Consider the following 18,461-nt stretch of genomic DNA (forward strand, 5'->3'; position numbering starts at 1 on the left):
GTGTAAGACACCGGCCGTTCTGTGACCTGGCCAGGTTACAGAACAGCCGGTGTCAGAGAAGATCATCCGGGCTGGTAGTGCAGTACTGGCCGGATGATCCTCATTTCTGATGATTGGGATGCGGGCGCACCCATGTGCGCCTGCATCCCAATTCACCGCTACACACAATGGACACCGCAGCACACAATCCATTGTGTGAACTAACTCGTCTGCGCGGCCGTTATTCAATAAATAACGGCCGCAGAAAACTGACATGTCAGTTTTTCGTGCGGCCGGATGGAATCCCAGCTGGAGCATATACTGCGTGTATACGCTCCGGCCAGGATTCCATCCATTCAAATTAGAACGTATGTTTTGTATAAATCACGGCCGTTTCCCAGAAAGATATATATCAATCTGCTCAGCTCTTTCTGCACTATAACATGATGGGGATAAATTAGATAGCATTGTCTTAGTGTCAGGTTCCCTTTAACAGAACCATAGGTAGTTAAGACATGATGCGTTAGGGGTTTAAAGGAAAAGAAACTCCTTCCATGGCTGGCAGGGGTGTAAAAAAAATAAATAAACATGCTATATTGTGGATACTGTACCGAGTGTTTAATTGCCAAAACACTTCAACCTGCCTCAAAAGCACAGAATGAAAAGTACCGTATTTTTCGGACTATAAGGCGCACTGGACTATAAGGCGCACCTTCAATTTTAGCCTGCTAAGCCATCTAGGTTCATATATTACACGCACTGGACTATAAGTCGCACCGCATTATAGTGTATAAGTTTGAACGAACAAAAAACGTAAGTCACCTGCTGATCACAGTACTTACTGAGGCTCCTTACTATGTCACCTGCTGATCACAGTACTGTATTTACTGAAGCTTCTAACTATGTCACAGTGCTGAGGCTCCTAACTATGGTGGTCGTAATGCACCATGCAGGATAGACAGAATTCTGGTAGCAAGTCCCGTTGGCAGAATTCTGCATGGAGCATTGTGGCCACCATAGTTAGGAGCATCATGCCAGTACAGTGTTGCTCTATAACCTCCAGCCACTAGGTGGTGCTACTGAAAGCCTATGCCTGAAGCCTATGCCTGAGCCTGTATCCGGGCTGGGATGGTGGGACAGCGGGAGAGCGGTACAGCGCTACAACGGAAGAGTGGGAGAGCGGTACAGCAGGACAGGCCTGCAGAGCCATGGGCCGGTAGTCCAGGTGAGGGAGCGCTGCGCTGTGCTGTGTGGCGGGGAGATGTGAGCTCAGCAGCCTATCTGCGGCATGGAGGTCGGAGCTGTTCCGGTCCATATATAAGGCGCACTGGACTATAAGGTGCACTTGCAATTTCTTAGAAAATCATAGTATTTTAAGTGCGCCTTATAGTCCGAAAAATACGGTAGAATAAAATGACAAGGAAGTGAAAAAGATAGAAAACCTAAGCAGGTGGCAAAAAGGAGCCACATACATCTAATGTACGTTTCCCCCAAAATTGCTTCTTGCTTTTTCTTTTGTTATACTAAAGGAGAACTCTGGCCAGGACCCATTTTTTCAAAACGCCCTTGGAGGAGGTGGGTGAAAGAAATAACATCTATTTACCTCCCCTGCCACATATCGCCGATCTGGTTCCCGGCTGCTTCCTGGTCTTATGAAGAGACTTGGACATGACTGGCCCACTCAGCCATTGAGCGGCTGTAGTGGGGTCCCGCCTTTGCTGCTGAATGGCTTAGCAGGCCTGCCATGTCACGTCCCAAGTCCCGTCCAGGAAGCGGCAAGGGACCAGAGCGGTGAAATGCGGACAAATTTATGGGGTCAGTATAGATTTTATAGGATCGAGGGCAAGATGAATGAAACTTCAGGACAAGTGTCCTGGGTGGCCCCGATAGACCCCAAATATAAAACCAGGAAAGACAAAACAAAAACTCGAGATGCTCAAGATGATCTGCAAGGAAATATGGGAGAAATTTTCAAAAATCTCTGTTGGCACAGTGTACATAAATACACACACACATGCCTTGTGCGGGCATACACCATTCTGTTAATCAGTCATATCACTGAGGTTATAGGCCAATGCAATACTATTTCAAGATGTAGAAATACGAATGACCTTTGAAATATGGTATAATGGTTCAAGTGATAACGTATTTTCAAGATAACACACATAAGGACTCAGCAGTTGTTTTCCAGATTTAGTACTGGTTAAAGGGGTATTCCACTCAAACAACTTTTGACATATTGCTGCCCATGGTGAGACTAACAATTCCTTCCAGAATTGTTATTATCTATTCAGTCTCCTTCTCCCAGTTCTCAGCTGCTGCTCTTTGCTAAAGAAACAAGAAAATGTGTGTGAGTTTTTTTCTCTGTCTCCCCCTTTCACCCTCTCTAATGTAAACAAGTTCCTGGCCGGCTGTATCTAACACTTCTTTAGCTTCTTTGTAATGCTGGGAGGGTCAAGTTGCTGATGAACTCACTGTGATTATCCCTTCCAGCATTTAAGAAAGCAGCAGCTGGGAACTGAGGGAAGGAGACTGAATAGATAACAACAAGTATGGAAGGAATTGTTAGACTCACCATGGGCAGCGACATATGAAAAGTTATGATCCTTTAAGATGGATGTTTTTAGTTTGCGATCAGTGTCACATGACAAATACACAATATCACATCATCAATAGTATAAACAATCAGACTCACAATTACACAGCTTTTGTCATCTAGGGCTCCTCTTCCATATATGTAACCATCACGCTCTTCTCCAGAGAACGGTGGGACATCCCAGCCTTCAGGTGGGGCCGGTACAACGTCCAAGTGAGCAAGCATCATGTAGGGTCTTAGACTTCGGTCTGAGCCTTGTACCGAAAAAAGGTGACTGTATTCTGCCACCACTTCATGTTTAACAATACTCGAAGAGAACACGCCTGGAAAAACTAGTTTAGAGAAAAAAATAATAATAATTTAAAGCGCATAAACAAAACCTGAAGGGTAAGAATGTGTTCACATTGTGTGTTTTTGTTTTTAACGTGTGTTTTGATTGGTGAATCTATTGAGAAACATAAGAGTTCACCAGGTAGAAAATAGGTAAAAATGCAACAAAACCCCCAGTGTGAACACGTCCTTATTAGAGATGAGCGAACCGGGTTCGAGTCGATCCGAACCCGAACGTTCGGCATTTGATTAGTGGGGGCTGCTGAACTTGGATAAAGCTCTAAGGTTGTCTGGAAAAGGAGGAGTTTTTACTCACCGTAAACTCTCTTTCTTGTAGTCTTCATTGGGGGACACAGACACCATGGGTATAGGCTGCTGCCACTAGGAGGCTGACACTAAGAAAAAACAAAGTAAGTCGGCCCCTCCCAGCAGGCTATACCCGCCCACTGGCACTGAGCTAATTCAGTAGTGAAAAAGCAGTAGGAGGAGCCAAAATAAACAGAAAAAAAAAACAGTCCACACTCAAAATCTGAAAACACAGGCCAACAGGCAACTATAAAACAGACAGAGGGTGGGTGCTGTGTCCCCCAATGAAGACTACGAGAAAGAGAGTTTACGGTGAGTAAGAACTCCTCCTTTCACGTGCGTCTTATTGGGGGACACAGACACCATGGGATATCCAAAAGCAGTCCCTTGGGTGGGAAGAAACAGAGTGGAGCTAAGAAGAGGAAGAAGCCACTGCCGCCTGCAAGACCTTGCGGCCCAGACTTGCATCAGCCGATGCAAAGGTGTCCACACGGTAGAACCTCGAAAAGGTGTGCAGCGAGGACCATGTGGCGGCCTTGCAGATTTGAAGAGCTGAGGCCCCATGACGGATAGCCCAGGAAGCCCCAACCGAAACGAGTCGAGTGAGCCGCAATCTGGAACAGGGGCGACTTACCCTTACTCCGGTAAGCCTGAGCGATGGCGGAGCGGACCCAGCGGGCAAGGGTCGCCTTAGACGCCGCTGACCCCTTCCGAGGACCCTCAGGGATGACAAAGAGGGAGTCAGAGTTCCGGAGAGACTTCGTCCTGGAGAGATAGATGCGCAGGGCACGAACCACATCCAGATTGTGTAGAGCGCGCTCCCGAGGATGAGAGAGGGGCCGGGCAGAAAGAAGGAAGAACAATATCTTCGTTGAGGTGGAAGGGGGAAACCACCTTGGGCTGGAAGGAAGCCACGGGGCTAAGGACAGCCTTGTCCTGGTGCAAGACCAGCAGGGGAGGATGGCACGAAAGAGCTGCCAACTCCGAAATCCGCCTGATAGACGTGACCGCCACCAGGAAAACCACCTTAAAAGAAAGGATGGCCAAAGGCACATCCCGAAGGGGCTCCAACGGTGGAGACTGCAGAGCATCCAGGACAAGGTTCAGGTCCCACGGGGGAAATGGATGTCGATAAGGAGGCGCGACATGCGCCACCCCCTGGAGAAAAATTCTGACTTGGGAAACTGACGCCAAGAGCAGAGACCTGGCCCTTAAGAGAGCTCAGGGATAAGCCGGAGTCCAGGCCTGCTTGGAGGAAGGCAAGGAGTCGCGCCAGAGAGAAAGAAAGTGGTGGAGCAGAACAGGCTTCAATGACGGAGGTAGGCCCTGCAACAACGATAATAAATCTTTGTGGAAGCCGGCTTCCGGTCCCTAATCATGGTCCTGACAACCGCATCAGAGAAACCGTGTGATTTCAGAATCCAGGTTTTAATAGCCACGCCGTCAAACGTAGCGTGGCTAAACACGGGTGGCAGAGCGGTCCTTGAGTTAGCAGATCTGGCCGGTCTGGGAGACGCCAGGGAACGTCGGTGGCGAGGTTCACGAGGTCCGTGTACCAGGCGCGCCGCGGCCAGTCCTGGGCCACAAGGATTACCGGAACTCCTTCTGACTTGATCTTTCTCACCACCCGCGGCAGGAGCGGGAGAGGAGGAAAAATGTAAGGAAGGCTGAACTGATGCCAGGGAATCACCAAAGCGTCCGGTCTGTGGTTGAAGCGAGACGCCATCAGATCCACATCCGGTGTCCCTCACCTGCGACAGATCTGGGAGAACACCTCGGGATGCAGGGCCCATTCCCCTGGATCCACTCGTGCACGACTCAGGTAGTCGGCCATCCAATTGTCCACTCCCAGGATGTGAACAGCGGGCAAGGCAAGCACGGTTTTCTCCGCCCAGGAGAGGATCAGCGCCACTTCCATCATGGCGGCCTTGCTGCGGTTCCGGCCCTGATGACTCACATATGCCACAGCAGTGGCATTGTCCCTCTGTACCCGAACGGGGAGACCGTGGAGTTCTGACTGCCAGTGCAGAAGGGAGAGACGAATCACCCTCAGCTCGAGGATGTTGATGGGAAGGCAAGCTTCTCTGGGTGACCAGGTTTCCTGAACAGTCAGATCGTTCCAAACTCCTCCCCAGCCCCGCAGGCTGGCATCGGTGGTTACAATCTGCCAATGATTGGGAAGAAAGGAGCGACCCAGGGAGAGGTTCGGAGACCGCAGCCACCACTGAAGATCTCGACGAAGGCGAGCTGGCAGGTGCACCCGCCGATTCAGGGAGGGGAGCGACCTGTCCCACCGAGACAGCAGGAAGAGCTGCAGAGGACGGGAATGAAACTGGGCAAAAGGTATTGCCTCCATAGACGTCACTATCTTCCCCAGCACCCTCATACAGGCACGTATGGAAACTGGGCGGTGACCGCAAAGAGCTCTGATGTCGGACTGAAGGGACTGCAATTTGTTTTCCGGAAGGAAAACGCGGGCCTGCTGTGAATCCAAGCGCGTTCCCAGAAAAACAATGGACTGGGAGGGGATTAGGGAGGACTTTGGGTGGTTGAGCAGCCAACCGAAACGTGAGAGCGTGTCTAGGGTGATCTGGAGGCTCTCTAAGTTCTGGTCCTCGGACAGGGCTTTGACGAGTATGTCGTCCAAGTAAGGGGTTACTGAGATTCCTCGAGCCCGAAGAAGGGCCATGACCGCCGCCACGGTCTTCGTGAGCACCCGAGGAGCCGAAGCCAGGCCGAACGGGAGAGCCACGAACTGATAGTGCTCTGCCCCTACTGCAAAGCGCAGGAAACGCTGATGGCGGGGAAAAAAAAAAAAAAAAAAATCGGCACGTGTAGGTACGCGTCCTGAATATCCACTGAAGTGAGAAACTCGCCCGGCTCCAGGGATGCGATCACAGAGCGCAAGGACTCCATCCGCAAATGAGACAGTCGGACATGACGATTTAGACGTTTGAGGTCCAAAATCGGACGTACCGAACAGTCCTTTTTCGGGACCACAAAAAGATTCGAATAGAACCCATGAAAATGTTGAAGAGGAGGAACAGGGACAATCACTCCCTTTGAGAAAAGTAAAAGGATGGCCTGGGAAAAAACGGCCGCCAGGGCAGGGGACCTGGGGGGATGAGAGAGGAAAAAACGATCGCGAGGGATGGAAACGAACTCGATCTTGTAACCTTGTGAGATTACTTCTCGCACCCAAGCATCCTGAACGTGAGAGAGCCAAACCTCCTGAAACAACAGAAGGCGGCCACCCACCTGAGGAGAGCTGGGTGGCGGAAAACCTTCAAGAAGAGGCGGGCTTGGAGGTGCCTGGCTTAAAGGAGGCGCGGGAGGCGGCGGGTCGCGCCTGCCAGGAAGAACGGTTCTTGGAGAATCCGGACCTCTTGTCCTGAGGGACGGCGGATTTCCCGGAGCGAGTTGGCGGAAGCGACCGAAAGGAGCCTGGTTTGCGACGGGAATCCTGGCGTTTAGGGCGCTGCTGGGGAAGATTGGTACTCTTCCCCCCCCCCGTGGCGTCAGAAATGATGTCATCCAGCCATTTCCCTAAGAGACGGGAACCAGCAAAAGGGAGACTGGTGAGAGACAGTTTGGAAGCGTTGTCGGCCCGCCATTCACGAAGCCACAGGGACCGGCGGATGGCTACAATATTGGCCGATGCAAAGGCCGAGCAGGCTGCGGCGTCCAGAGAAGCCGAGCAGAGGTACTGAGCCGCGTCCTGAATTTGTTGGGCGAGATCAGCCAGGTCCTCGGCTGATGAGCCAGAAAGAAGACCGTCCCTCAATTGTTTAGCCCACACAGAAATGGACTTAGACACCCAAGTGGAAGCAAGTGTGGGAAGAAGAGAGGAGCTGGAGGCCTTGAAGGCTGACCTAGCTAAAGAAAAGTGCGTCTGTCAGTGGAATCTTTGAGAGACAAGGCATTGTCCAGCGGAAGAGTAGTGACCTTGGTGAAGCGAGAAATCGGGGGATCCACTGAATGCGGACCTGACCAGCGAGACACGAGGTCTTCAGGGAAAGGATAAAGAACTGACAAGTGTTTGGGTTTCGAAAAATGTTTGTCTGGGGTCTTCCAGAATTTGGAGAACAAGCCATCAAATTCCTTGTGACTGGGGAAAGTGCTACGGACACGGTGGGCGCTTTTATGAAAAAAAGACCTCATCAGTGGGCAATGGGTCCGGTGAATCCTTCAACTGGAAGGTATCGCGGACCGCGGCCACAAGGCTGTCCACCGTGGAAGCCATGGGGGAAGCATCTTCAGCGTCAGAGTTGGAAGCCAACTCCGATTCTGATGGATCTCCAGGCGAACGGGACCGCCTGTTCGGAGAGACATGAGTAGGAGCCAAACTGGTTCCAGGGGAGCCAGAGGAAGAGCGCGAAGAGGCACGGCGAAGGCGCTTGCGGGAGAGGCTCCTGTCTGGACGAATACTAGAGCCCACCAGGCGAGAGTGGGCAGGCACAGAAGAAGCGGACAGGCGATCAAGAGCGGCCGCCAGAGACTGAGAGAACTGAGCCATCTGCGACACTGACTGGCAGAGGGAACGCGCCCAAGCCGGGGCAGACTCCTCGGACTCCGGAGGGGGGTCCTGAGCAGGGGACAGAGACGAACTGGACTGCAAGGAACAAGCAGCGCAGAGAGGCTGAGATTGACCAGAAGCAGATTTAGTGTTAGGTAATAGTAGGTAACAGAGGAAGGAGGAGGTTGCTGACGGCATGTGAAATCAGATCTTGAGTCAGACATAATGAAGAAAATAAGAGGGCAATTGAAAACTATATATAATGAAAAAAATTTCACTAGTGTGCTCCTTCAGGGCAGGCAGCTGCTGGAGGAAGGTGTCACAACCAAGAATACAAACAGGCACCTAGTAGACTGTGAAGCAACCAATTCTGAGAATCAGAAAAAGGCAACAGGGAAAAAACAGCATAGATAGTCCCAGAAAAAGGAGCGTACCAACGATTCAGAAGAAAACCAGGCAGAAGAGAAGGCAGCTCTCCGGTCAAGGCACAGGGCGGCTGCAGAGAACAAGGATGAGTCCGCAGGAGGATGGGAGTTGTAGTCCCACTGCTGTGGCCTCTGGCGCTGTGAGGATGCTGCTGCGCTGGAAGGTCTGCACCGGATCACGCCGTGTGAGGAGTGATGTCAGCCGCAGGCCCGCACGGGAACAGGAGACCGCGCATGGGAATTTTAAAGGTACCCAGGAGGAGCTGGGAAGGAGGCGCCGCACGCCGCCCACCGGAGGTTGCGGGCCGTGCGCGGTCCATAGGAAAAAAAAGGGGGACCCCTGGAAACGGAGAACCGGAATCCCGGTTCCGGATCCCCCGCATGCTGAACGCAGGACTTTGGAGGGGGCAATCAAGTCTGCTACGCGTCCTGATGGGAGGCACAGAAAAGCGCTGAGGGGGTAAGGCGGCGGGCTGAGAACACTGCGCAGGAGGGAACCGTGCTGCAGAGAGCCCAGCCAGGAGAGTCGCCCGGAATAGGCCGCGGGAGGGGGCCTCGGGACCACAGAGGGGACGGAGCCCAGGGGAGGAAGAGAGAGAGGTGAGACTAACTTACCCTGATGCCTTCAGATCTTCTGCCGGCACTGTGCCGCGCTCAACTTTGGGAGACTGGGCGGGCAGGGGCTGGCGGAGCAGATCCGCATGAAGGAGCAACAGACAGCTGGGGTAATCTGTGTCCTGGGCGCTGGGTCCGGCCGGTGGCAACCTAGGGTAAACAGCCCCTTTCCATTTAGGTTCTGTGCCCTGGTTGCATAAAGGGGGGATCAGGGTGAGTCTTTAGTGACCCACCGTGCCCCAACCTGTTAGGAAGAGAAAAAACAAGTAATAATAACACAATATAAAAGAAAAGTCAAGCAGAAACTGGTCTGGAGAAACCAGACCTGCGTATGCCTCCTACTGACACTAAGCTAAACTGAATTAGCTCAGTGCCAGTGGGCGGGTATAGCCTGCTGGGAGGGGCCGACTTACTTTGTTTTTTCTTAGTGTCAGCCTCCTAGTGGCAGCAGCCTATACCCATGGTGTCTGTGTCCCCCAATAAGACGCACGAGAAACATGGATACAGCCAATGACTATATCCATGATTTCCACATAGCCTTAGGGCTTTATCCAACTTCAGCAGCCACCGCTAATCAAATGCCATAAGTTCGGGTTTGGATCAACTCGAGCATGCGCCAGGTTCGCTCATCTCTAGTCCTTATGTATATTACCTTGCTTGATCATTAGTCTATAGCAGGGGTGGCAGACTCAGGCCCTCCAGCTGTTGTAAAACGACAATTACCATCATGCCTAGACAACCAAAGCTTTAGCATGTTGGGAATTGTAGTTTTAAAATCTGCGGTCTATACTATTGAGCCCGATTTTGGTAATAACTTACACATTCATCTTCAGCCAAATATCTGCTAAGCCCCATGAACACTACATTGTTGGCTAACTACACAGAGGACAACCCCTAATGACACATGACATGCAGGCATCTATAGCTGTCGGAGGTCGCCAATCGCTACAGCAGGAAGTAGCAATCGGGTGATCTAATGGATTTAAGCGAGCCAATTACTTAGATTTTTCGGGTAAGTTTGCGGAAGACGCGCTAAAACACTTACCATGTGCTCTGTGTCTTCTGCTAAAACTAAGTCTTTTATTCCGGTGTACGAGACAGACGGGAAGCCAGAAACTAGTCACAGCTGTCTGCCTGTCAGAGCGCTTTGCAGAATGATTGGCAGGAAAAGCGGCTTCTAACTGGCCTCTTTTCCTGTCAATCATCCCGGTAAGGCAGCGTTTTAGCACGTCTTCCATCAATCGGAGTGATTGGTTCACTTTAAGGCAGTTCATAGTTACTACGTTGAACTCTTGAACTCTTAAGAGCACAAGTAATAGAAAAGTTGTGTTGGACTATACAGTGGTGCCTTGGTTTAAGAGTAACTTGGTTTAAGAGCTCAGTTTTTTAAAATTGTGACTTGGTGTAAGAGCATTGCTTTGGTGTAAGAGCTCCCTGTACTGGGTGGAAGGGGGAGTGGGGGAGGGGTATGGTCTACATAGTGGGGTCTACAGCCCTGTACTCTGACCCAGGAAGTCTCCCTCACCTTCCAAATCATAGCAGATCCACTTCTGGCTGGGGCTTACATCGGGGGACAGGACTGTGGAGGTAATCTCTCCATAGCTGTAACCCCTCTCTCTCTGGACAGAGAGTGCTGCATGTATGTGCCCACATCTGTCCTGCTCATTCCTTCATGCTCCCTGCAGTCCCTGTCCGCCCTTGTGTTTCCCTTTCTCTCCATTATTGTACAGTAAGTTATAATATCACATATTCTGATGTTTCTGAATGTTTGTTTCATCTGTTTTACATGTTATTCAGAGTAATAAATTATTATTTTGGGGGGTGGGGGGAGGGGTGGAAGCAATTATCTGCATTTCTATGATTTCTTATGGGAAAATTTGCTTTGATTTAAGAGTGATTTGGATTACAAGCACGAATTATGCTCGTAATCCAAGGCACCACTGTATATATATATATTTATTTATTTTTTATTTAAAGGGAGTGCCACTAAATGTAAAGAGACATGAATATTTAGACAAAAAGGTCAGGGCTCTATGAGCAAACCTGTTATTGCTAGAGATGAGTGCAGCTGGAACATGATTGAGTCTGATCATTTAGCATTCGAATACTGGTGATGAGGTAGTTGGATGCCGCCCCCGGGAGTCCTGGAAAACATGGATACAGCCATAGGCCATATCCACCAGGACTCGACAGGGCTGCATCCAACTACCTCACCACCAGTATTCAAATGCTGAATGATTGGATTTGAGCATGTTCCGATATGGCTCCTCTCTAGTTACTGCTCATAGAAGTCCCTTAGGGGGACTACAAAACAAGTGTATTGAAAAAACAAAACATATAAATAAAACCAAAATAAAAGTTCAAAAGGCTAATGCACTCAAATTAAAGTTTTAATATGTTTCTGCCCTTGGGGAGAACATAACAAACAGCCCATTGTTACCTTTCCATGCTTCCCTGGTGTCCTCCTATATCAGGGGTGGGGAACCTTTTCCATGTCGAGGGCCGGTCGGGCATTAATAAAATCATTCGAGGGCCGCATACCGTGCGCGGCAGTTAGTAGCGGGGGTTTGCAGCACCCAGGACAAGGCATAGTATTGTTCCCCTAGTGCCCCTGCTATTGTAGTTAACCCCCAGTGATGCCCCTTGTAGTCTAGTTAACCCCCAAGTCATGTCCCTGGTAGCCTAGTTAACCCCCATCAGGCATGTCCCTGGTAGCCTAGTTATTCCCCCCCCATCAGTCATGTCTCTGGTAGCCTAGTTGTCCCCCCCATCAGTCATGTCCCTGGTAGCCTAGTTGTCCCCCCCGTATCAGTCATGTCCCTGGTAGCCTAGTTATTCCCCCCCCCCCCCATCAGTCATGTCTCTGGTAGCCTAGTTGTCTCCCCCATCAGTCATGTCCCTGGTGGCCTAGTTATCCCCCATCAGTCATGTCCCTGGTAGCCTAGTTGTCCCCCCCCCCCCCATCAGTCATGTCCCTGGTAGCCTAGTTGTCCCCCCCCATCAGTCATGTCTCTGGTAGCCTAGTTATCCCCCCATCAGTCATGTCTCTGGTAGCCTAGTTGTCCCCCCCATCAGTCATGTCCCTGGTAGCCTAGTTGTCCCCCCCCATCAGGCATGTCCCTGGTGGCCTAGTTGTCCCCCCCCCCCCATCAGGCATGTCCCTGGTAGCCTAGTTATTCCCCCCCCCCCCATCAGGCATGTCCCTGGTAGCCTAGTTGTCCCCCCCCCCATCAGTTATGTCCCTGGTAGCCTAGTTATTCCCCCCCATCAGGCATGTCCCTGGTAGCCTAGTTATCCCCCCCCCCATCAGTCATGTCTCTGGTAGCCTAGTTATTCCCCCCCATCAGTCATGTCTCTGGTAGCCTAGTTATTCCCCCCCATCAGGCATGTCTCTGGTAGCCTAGTTATTCCCCCCCATCAGGCATGTCCCTGGTAGCCTAGTTATTCCCCCCCCCCCATCAGGCACGTCCCTGGTAGCCTAGTTGTCCCCCCCATCAGTCATGTCCCTGGTAGCCTAGTTGTCCCCCCCATCAGTCATATCCCTGGTAGCCTAGTTGTCCCCCCCATCAGTCATGTCCCTGGTAGCCTAGTTGTCCCCCCCCCCATCAGTCATGTCCCTGGTAGCCTAGGTTGTCCCCCCCCCATCAGTCATGTCCCTGGTAGCCTAGTTGTCCCCCCCATCAGTCATGTCCCTGGTGGCCTAGTTGTCCCCCCCCCCATCAGGCATGTCCCTGGTAGCCTAGTTACTCCCCCCCATCAGTCATGTCTCTGGTAGCCTAGTTATTCCCCCCCATCAGGCATGTCCCTGGTAGCCTAGTTATTCCCCCCCCCCCCATCAGGCACGTCCCTGGTAGCCTAGTTGTCCCCCCCATCAGTCATGTCCCTGGTAGCCTAGTTGTCCCCCCCATCAGTCATATCCCTGGTAGCCTAGTTGTCCCCCCCATCAGTCATGTCCCTGGTAGCCTAGTTGTCCCCCCCCCCCATCAGTCATGTCCCTGGTAGCCTAGTTGTCCCCCCCCCCATCAGTCATGTCCCTGGTAGCCTAGTTGTCCCCCCCATCAGTCATGTCCCTGGTGGCCTAGTTGTCCCCCCCCCCATCAGGCATGTCCCTGGTAGCCTAGTTATTCCCCCCCCATCAGGCATGTCCCTGGTAGCCTAGTTGTCCCCCCCCCATCAGTTATGTCCCTGGTAGCCTAGTTATCCCCCCCCCCCATCAGTCATGTCTCTGGTAGCCTAGTTATTCCCCCCCATCAGGCATGTCCCTGGTAGCCTAGTTATCCCCCCCCCCATCAGGCATGTCCCTGGTAGCCTAGTTATTCCCCCCCCCCCATCAGGCATGTCCCTGGTAGCCTAGTTATTCCCCCCCATCAGGCATGTCCCTGGTAGCCTAGTTATTCCCCCCCCCCATCAGGCACGTCCCTGGTAGCCTAGTTGTCCCCCCCATCAGTCATGTCCCTGGTAGCCTAGTTGTCCCCCCCATCAGTCATATCCCTGGTAGCCTAGTTGTCCCCCCCATCAGTCATGTCCCTGGTAGCCTAGTTGCCCCCCCCCCCATCAGTCATGTCCCTGGTAGCCTAGTTGTCCCCCCCCCCAGTCATGTCCCTGGTAGCCTAGTTGTCCCCCCCATCAGTCATGTCCCTGGTAGCCTAGTTGTCCCCCCCCATCAATCATGTCCCTAGGATCCTAGTTAACCCCCAAATAAAAAAATAAACATCCCACTCACCTTACCTCCGCTCCCACGCAGTCCAGGTCCTCTTCTCTCCCAGGTCCTCTGTGCCGGTCTTCTCCTGCAGGCGGCGCGCGATGAAATGACGTCATCGCGCGCGGCCCGCAAGAGACTAAACTTGACACGCGCCGCTCTGCTGGGGAAGGAGCCGGCACAGACAGCATCCTCCGGTGTCCGCCAGCTGTCACAGACACCGGAGGATGCGGTGTATGCCGGCTCCTTCCCCAGCAGAGCGGCGAGCATCACAGGGGAGCTGCGGGCCGCGGGCCGCATCGGGAGGTCTCAGGGGCCGGATGCGGCCCGCGGGCCGGAGGTTCCCCACCCCTGTCCTATATCATCGGCAGGTCCTGGCTTTTACTTTTGAGCCAGACTTGTCATGCAGCGACAACCCGCTCAGCCAATCACTGACTGAGATGGGACAGCACTGCAGCCAGTGATTGGCTGAGCAGTCTGTTATCCAGGGGAAGTGTCACTATGCAGGTCAGAAGAGCTTACTATTCACATACTGAGATAACACCACTACTCGCCCACTTGGGGTAAGATGTAGTAACATATAGGCTCCACATGGTAGACACAACATACCCTTCCTAATGTAGCCCCCAAACTCGGCCAGAGCGGTGACATTCTGCTCCTCCTCGGAGAACGAAACAGTCGGGATGCGGATGGCACCTGATAAAACAACAGGCGGTTAGTACATGTATCTGCCCAGGCTGCACACCACATAATATATACTCCAGATACACAATGCATACTGGTTAAACATTATATACACCAAAAAAATGACCAAAACATTTGTCAAAGGTCACAATGATCGGGTGTGCACAATGCTCTATCCTAGCACAACAATCATACATCAGCCCATAGCATTTATAAGAAAAATATCACATACCCTCCATATATACAGCACATATATCATATATAGGGGACAGGGGAGCAGGAGGCAGCATCACAGAGCACACGGGACCGGAGGAGGACAGGGGAGCAGGAGGCAGCATCACAGAGCACACGGGACCGGAGGAGGACAGGGGAGCAGGAGGCAGCATCACAGAGCACACGGGACCGGAGGCGGACAGGGGAGCAGGAGGCATCATCACACGGGACCGGAGGCGGACAGGGGAGCAGGAGGCATCATCACACGGGACCGGAGGCGGACAGGGGAGCAGGAGGCATCATCACACGGGACCGGAGGCGGACAGGGGAGCAGGAGGCAGCATCACAGAGCACACGGGACCGGAGGAGGACAGGGGAGCAGGAGGCAGCATCACACAGCACACGGGACCGGAGGCGGACAGGGGAGCAGGAGGCAGCATCACACAGCACACGGGACCGGAGGCGGACAGGGGAGCAGGAGGCAGCATCACACAGCACACGGGACCGGAGGCGGACAGGGGAGCAGGAGGCATCATCACACGGGACCGGAGGCGGACAGGGGAGCAGGAGGCATCATCACACGGGACCGGAGGAGGACAGGGGAGCAGGAGGCAGCATCACAGAGCACACGGGACCGGAGGAGGACAGGGGAGCAGGAGGCATCATCACACGGGACCGGAGGCGGACAGGGGAGTAGGAGGCAACATCACAGAGGACAGGGGAGCAGGAGGCAACATCACAGAGCACACGGGACCGGAGGAGGACAGGGGAGCAGGAGGCATCATCACACGGGACCGGAGGCGGACAGGGGAGCAGAGCCGGTAGCAGCGGAGATAGGGGAGCAGGAGACATCATCACACAGCTCTCTCTCATATACACAGCCTATACATGTTATACACAGGTGATATACACAGCCTATACATGTTATACACAGGTGATATACACAGCCTATACATGTTATATACACGTTATATACAGGTGATATACAGGTGATATACACAGCCTATACATGTTATACACAGGTGATATACACAGCCTATACATGTTATACACAGGTGATATACACAGCCTATACATGTTATATACACGTTATATACAGGTGATATACAGGTGACAGGGCTCCAGATGGCGACCAAAATGGTCGCCAATGCGACTGACATTTTGCAAATGGCGCCCAGATTTATTAATCTGGGCGCCATTTGCGACTGGCCCCGGCGGCAGCGCGCTGTCTCTTTAAGATGCGCGGCTGATGCGCGGCTGCCGGGGGTGTCCCGTCCTATCCCCGGCAGCGCGGCGCATCAGTGAGCTGCCTGGGGCCCTGACTTCCGGCACAGGAAGCGCACGTCAGAGACGCTTCCTGTGTCAGAAGTCACAGCCCCGGCGTACACTGACGCGCCGCGCTGCCGGGGATAGGATGGGACACCCCCGGCAGCCGCGCATCAGCCGGGGACAGCGCCTGAAGAAGAAGAGGATCGCCGGGGGAGCGGGTTGTCAGGTGAGTTTGTGTGTTTGTTTTTTTTAAATATTGCTTAGCATAGAGGAAAGGGGGGGGGGGGCTTTATAATGGGGGAAGAGAAGGGGGGCATCTATAATGGGGGGAGAAGAGGGGACATCTTCAAGGGGGGGAGAGGGGGCCATCTATAAGGGGAGGGGGTATCTATAAGGGGGGAGAAGAGGGGGCATCTATAATGGGGGGGAGAGGGGGCATCTATAAGGGGAGAGGGTATCTATAAGGGGGGGAGAAGAGGGGGCATCTATAATGGGGGGGAGAGGGGGCATCTATAAGGGGAGGGGGTATCTATAATGGGGGTAGAGAGGGGGCATCTATAAGGGGAGGGGGTCATCTATAAGGGGGGGAGAAGAGGGGGCATCTATAAGGGGAGGGGGTCATCTATAAGGGGGGGAGAAGAGGGGGCATCTATAATGGGGGGGAGGAGGGGTCATCTATAAGGGGGGGAGAAGAGGGGGCATCTATAATGGGGGGGAGGGGGCATCTATAATGGGGGGGAGGAGGGGGCATCTATAATGGGGGGGAGGAGGGGGCATCTATAATGGGGGGGAGGAGGGGGCATCTATAAGGGGAGGGGGCCATCTATAAGTGTAGGGCAAACTGGCTGCAGACACTGGGAGATAGATATATGCACAATTATTATTATCAGGGCCCCTCAGGTGTCTGTATTGTAGGGGGTCACTTGCATTAGTCACTAGGTGAGAGATATATCTATCTATATACTCATCTTGTGGGGGGTCACTATGGCTGCAGTCATAAGTCTAGCTCAGTATGTATAGACTGTTGCAAGCTTTTAAAGGGAACCTGTCGACCCCCGTGCCGGGGTGACAGGCTCCCAACCCCCCGTTAGAACCCCCTATACTCACCTCATCGCGCCGGGTCCCGCTTCTGAAGATGGTCGGGTCACGGAGATCTCAGCCGCTGCAGCCCGGCGCGCACACTGAGAGATGAGTCCAACGCTCATAGAGAATGACGGAGCGCTGGACTCTCCCGTCATTCTCTATGAGCGTTGGACTCATCTCTCAGCGCACGCCGGGCTGCAGCGGCTGAGATCTCCGTGACCCGACCATCTTCAGAAGCGGGACCCGGCGCGATGAGGTGAGTATAGGGGTTCTAACGGGGGGTTGGGAGCCTGTCACCCCGGCACGGGGGTCGACAGGTTCCCTTTAAGTTCAAGTTCAGAAGAGTAAGCCTCATTAGAAGGCTAGCCAAGTGAAGCTGAAGTACTGAGTCAGACTGAAAACGTTCAACATGGAAACTTGCAACTTGACAACCATATACAAACTAAGAAAAGAAAGGATCTAAAGGAGGAGGATACTGCCGTGGCCTCTGCACACAGTAAGTCCCATTTAACATAACATTAATTTTACATGGTTTAAAATGTTGGCGACCAAATATTCTATTTGGCGCCTAAATTTTTCAGGTTAGGAGCCAATGGCTCCCAGGTAAATTTTTTAGTCTGGAGCCCTGGGTGATATACAGGTGATATACAGGTGATATACACAGCCTATACATGTTATACACAGGTGATATACACAGCCTATACATGTTATATACACGTTATATACAGGTGATATACACAGCCTATACATGTTATACACAGGTTATATTCACCGGTTATACACAGCCTATACACGTTATATACAGGTGATATACACAGCCTATACATGTTATACACAGGTTATATTCACCGGTTATACACAGTGATCGGTCCCCTGTATCCTGCACGATCCCGGCCACTCACCCGCCAGCGCTTCCCTCAGCCGCTGCTTCTCCTCCGGTGTGAGCTCGCCTCCTGCCGCCCCCTCTCCCTGCCAGGTCACCTGGTTACTGGGCAGTGTGTACGTCCTGAGGAGCAGCGCGACCAGCAGTGTGCCCGCCCCCAGGAGCAGCAGTGCCAGCAGGGCGCCCCCCGTCTCCCTCCAGCGGGCTCCGGACATTACTAGCTCTCCAGCAGCGTCCTCGCCTCACAGCCCGCAGCACCGGCGGCAAAGCATCACGGGAGAGCCCGGCGCCCTGTGTACTCTGCGCCATGTGACTGCGGGCAGGGCTGTACATCGGCTGAATCTCCTGGCATCAGCCGTGACCACGTGACATGGACAGCCCATGCAACCAATCAGATCATTGCTCTCATGTCTCCAGAGCAGGCTAGGAGATAAGAACTGCGATCTGATTGGTTGCTATGGGCCGCCACGCCGCTCATTACCTTCACTAGGGGGAGATTTATCAAACATGGTGTAAAGTGAGACTGGCTCAGTTGCCCCTAACAACCAATCAGATTCCACCTTTCATTCCTCACAGACTCTTTGGAAAATGAAAGGTGGAATCTGATTGGTTGCCAGGGGCAACTGTGCCAGTTTCACTTCACACCATGTTTGATTAATCTCCCCCTAGGTTTCTAAGTAAACATGGACGTATGTCTGCAATTTTTAGTCTGCGTTCCACAAAAATGCTTCTGTAATGCATTTGTAACATCCGTATTTTTGCAGAATGGTAAGAGGGATTATTATGGACGGATTATTAAATTACGGACATGGGAATAGGTTCCACTGAACCCTATGGGACCGTACTTTGTCCTTTTTGGATGA

The 18,461-nt window shown here is 52.6% G+C and overlaps 1 protein-coding gene across 2 annotated transcripts in view; it reads right to left on the bottom strand.

Moving 5' to 3' along the window:
* PM20D1 (peptidase M20 domain containing 1) overlaps positions 1-17,963 on the bottom strand; it is a 48,973-nt gene extending 31,010 nt beyond the window's left edge. Inside the window, exons 1-3 of one of the 2 annotated variants that reach the window (XM_069945290.1) lie at positions 17,618-17,963; positions 14,076-14,162; positions 2,675-2,907 (exon numbers count right to left, since the gene is read on the bottom strand). In XM_069945290.1, coding sequence (XP_069801391.1) covers positions 2,675-2,907; positions 14,076-14,162; positions 17,618-17,813 — 516 coding nt within the window. In that variant the 5' untranslated portion in view covers positions 17,814-17,963. The remainder of the gene's footprint in view (positions 1-2,674; positions 2,908-14,075; positions 14,163-17,617) is intronic. The other variant, XM_069945291.1, reaches the window with a different exon arrangement.
* Between the last annotated feature and the right edge of the window lie 498 nt (positions 17,964-18,461).

The sequence above is a fragment of the Dendropsophus ebraccatus genome, chromosome 11 (assembly GCF_027789765.1).
Source record: "Dendropsophus ebraccatus isolate aDenEbr1 chromosome 11, aDenEbr1.pat, whole genome shotgun sequence".
Classification (NCBI taxonomy): domain Eukaryota; kingdom Metazoa; phylum Chordata; class Amphibia; order Anura; family Hylidae; genus Dendropsophus; species Dendropsophus ebraccatus.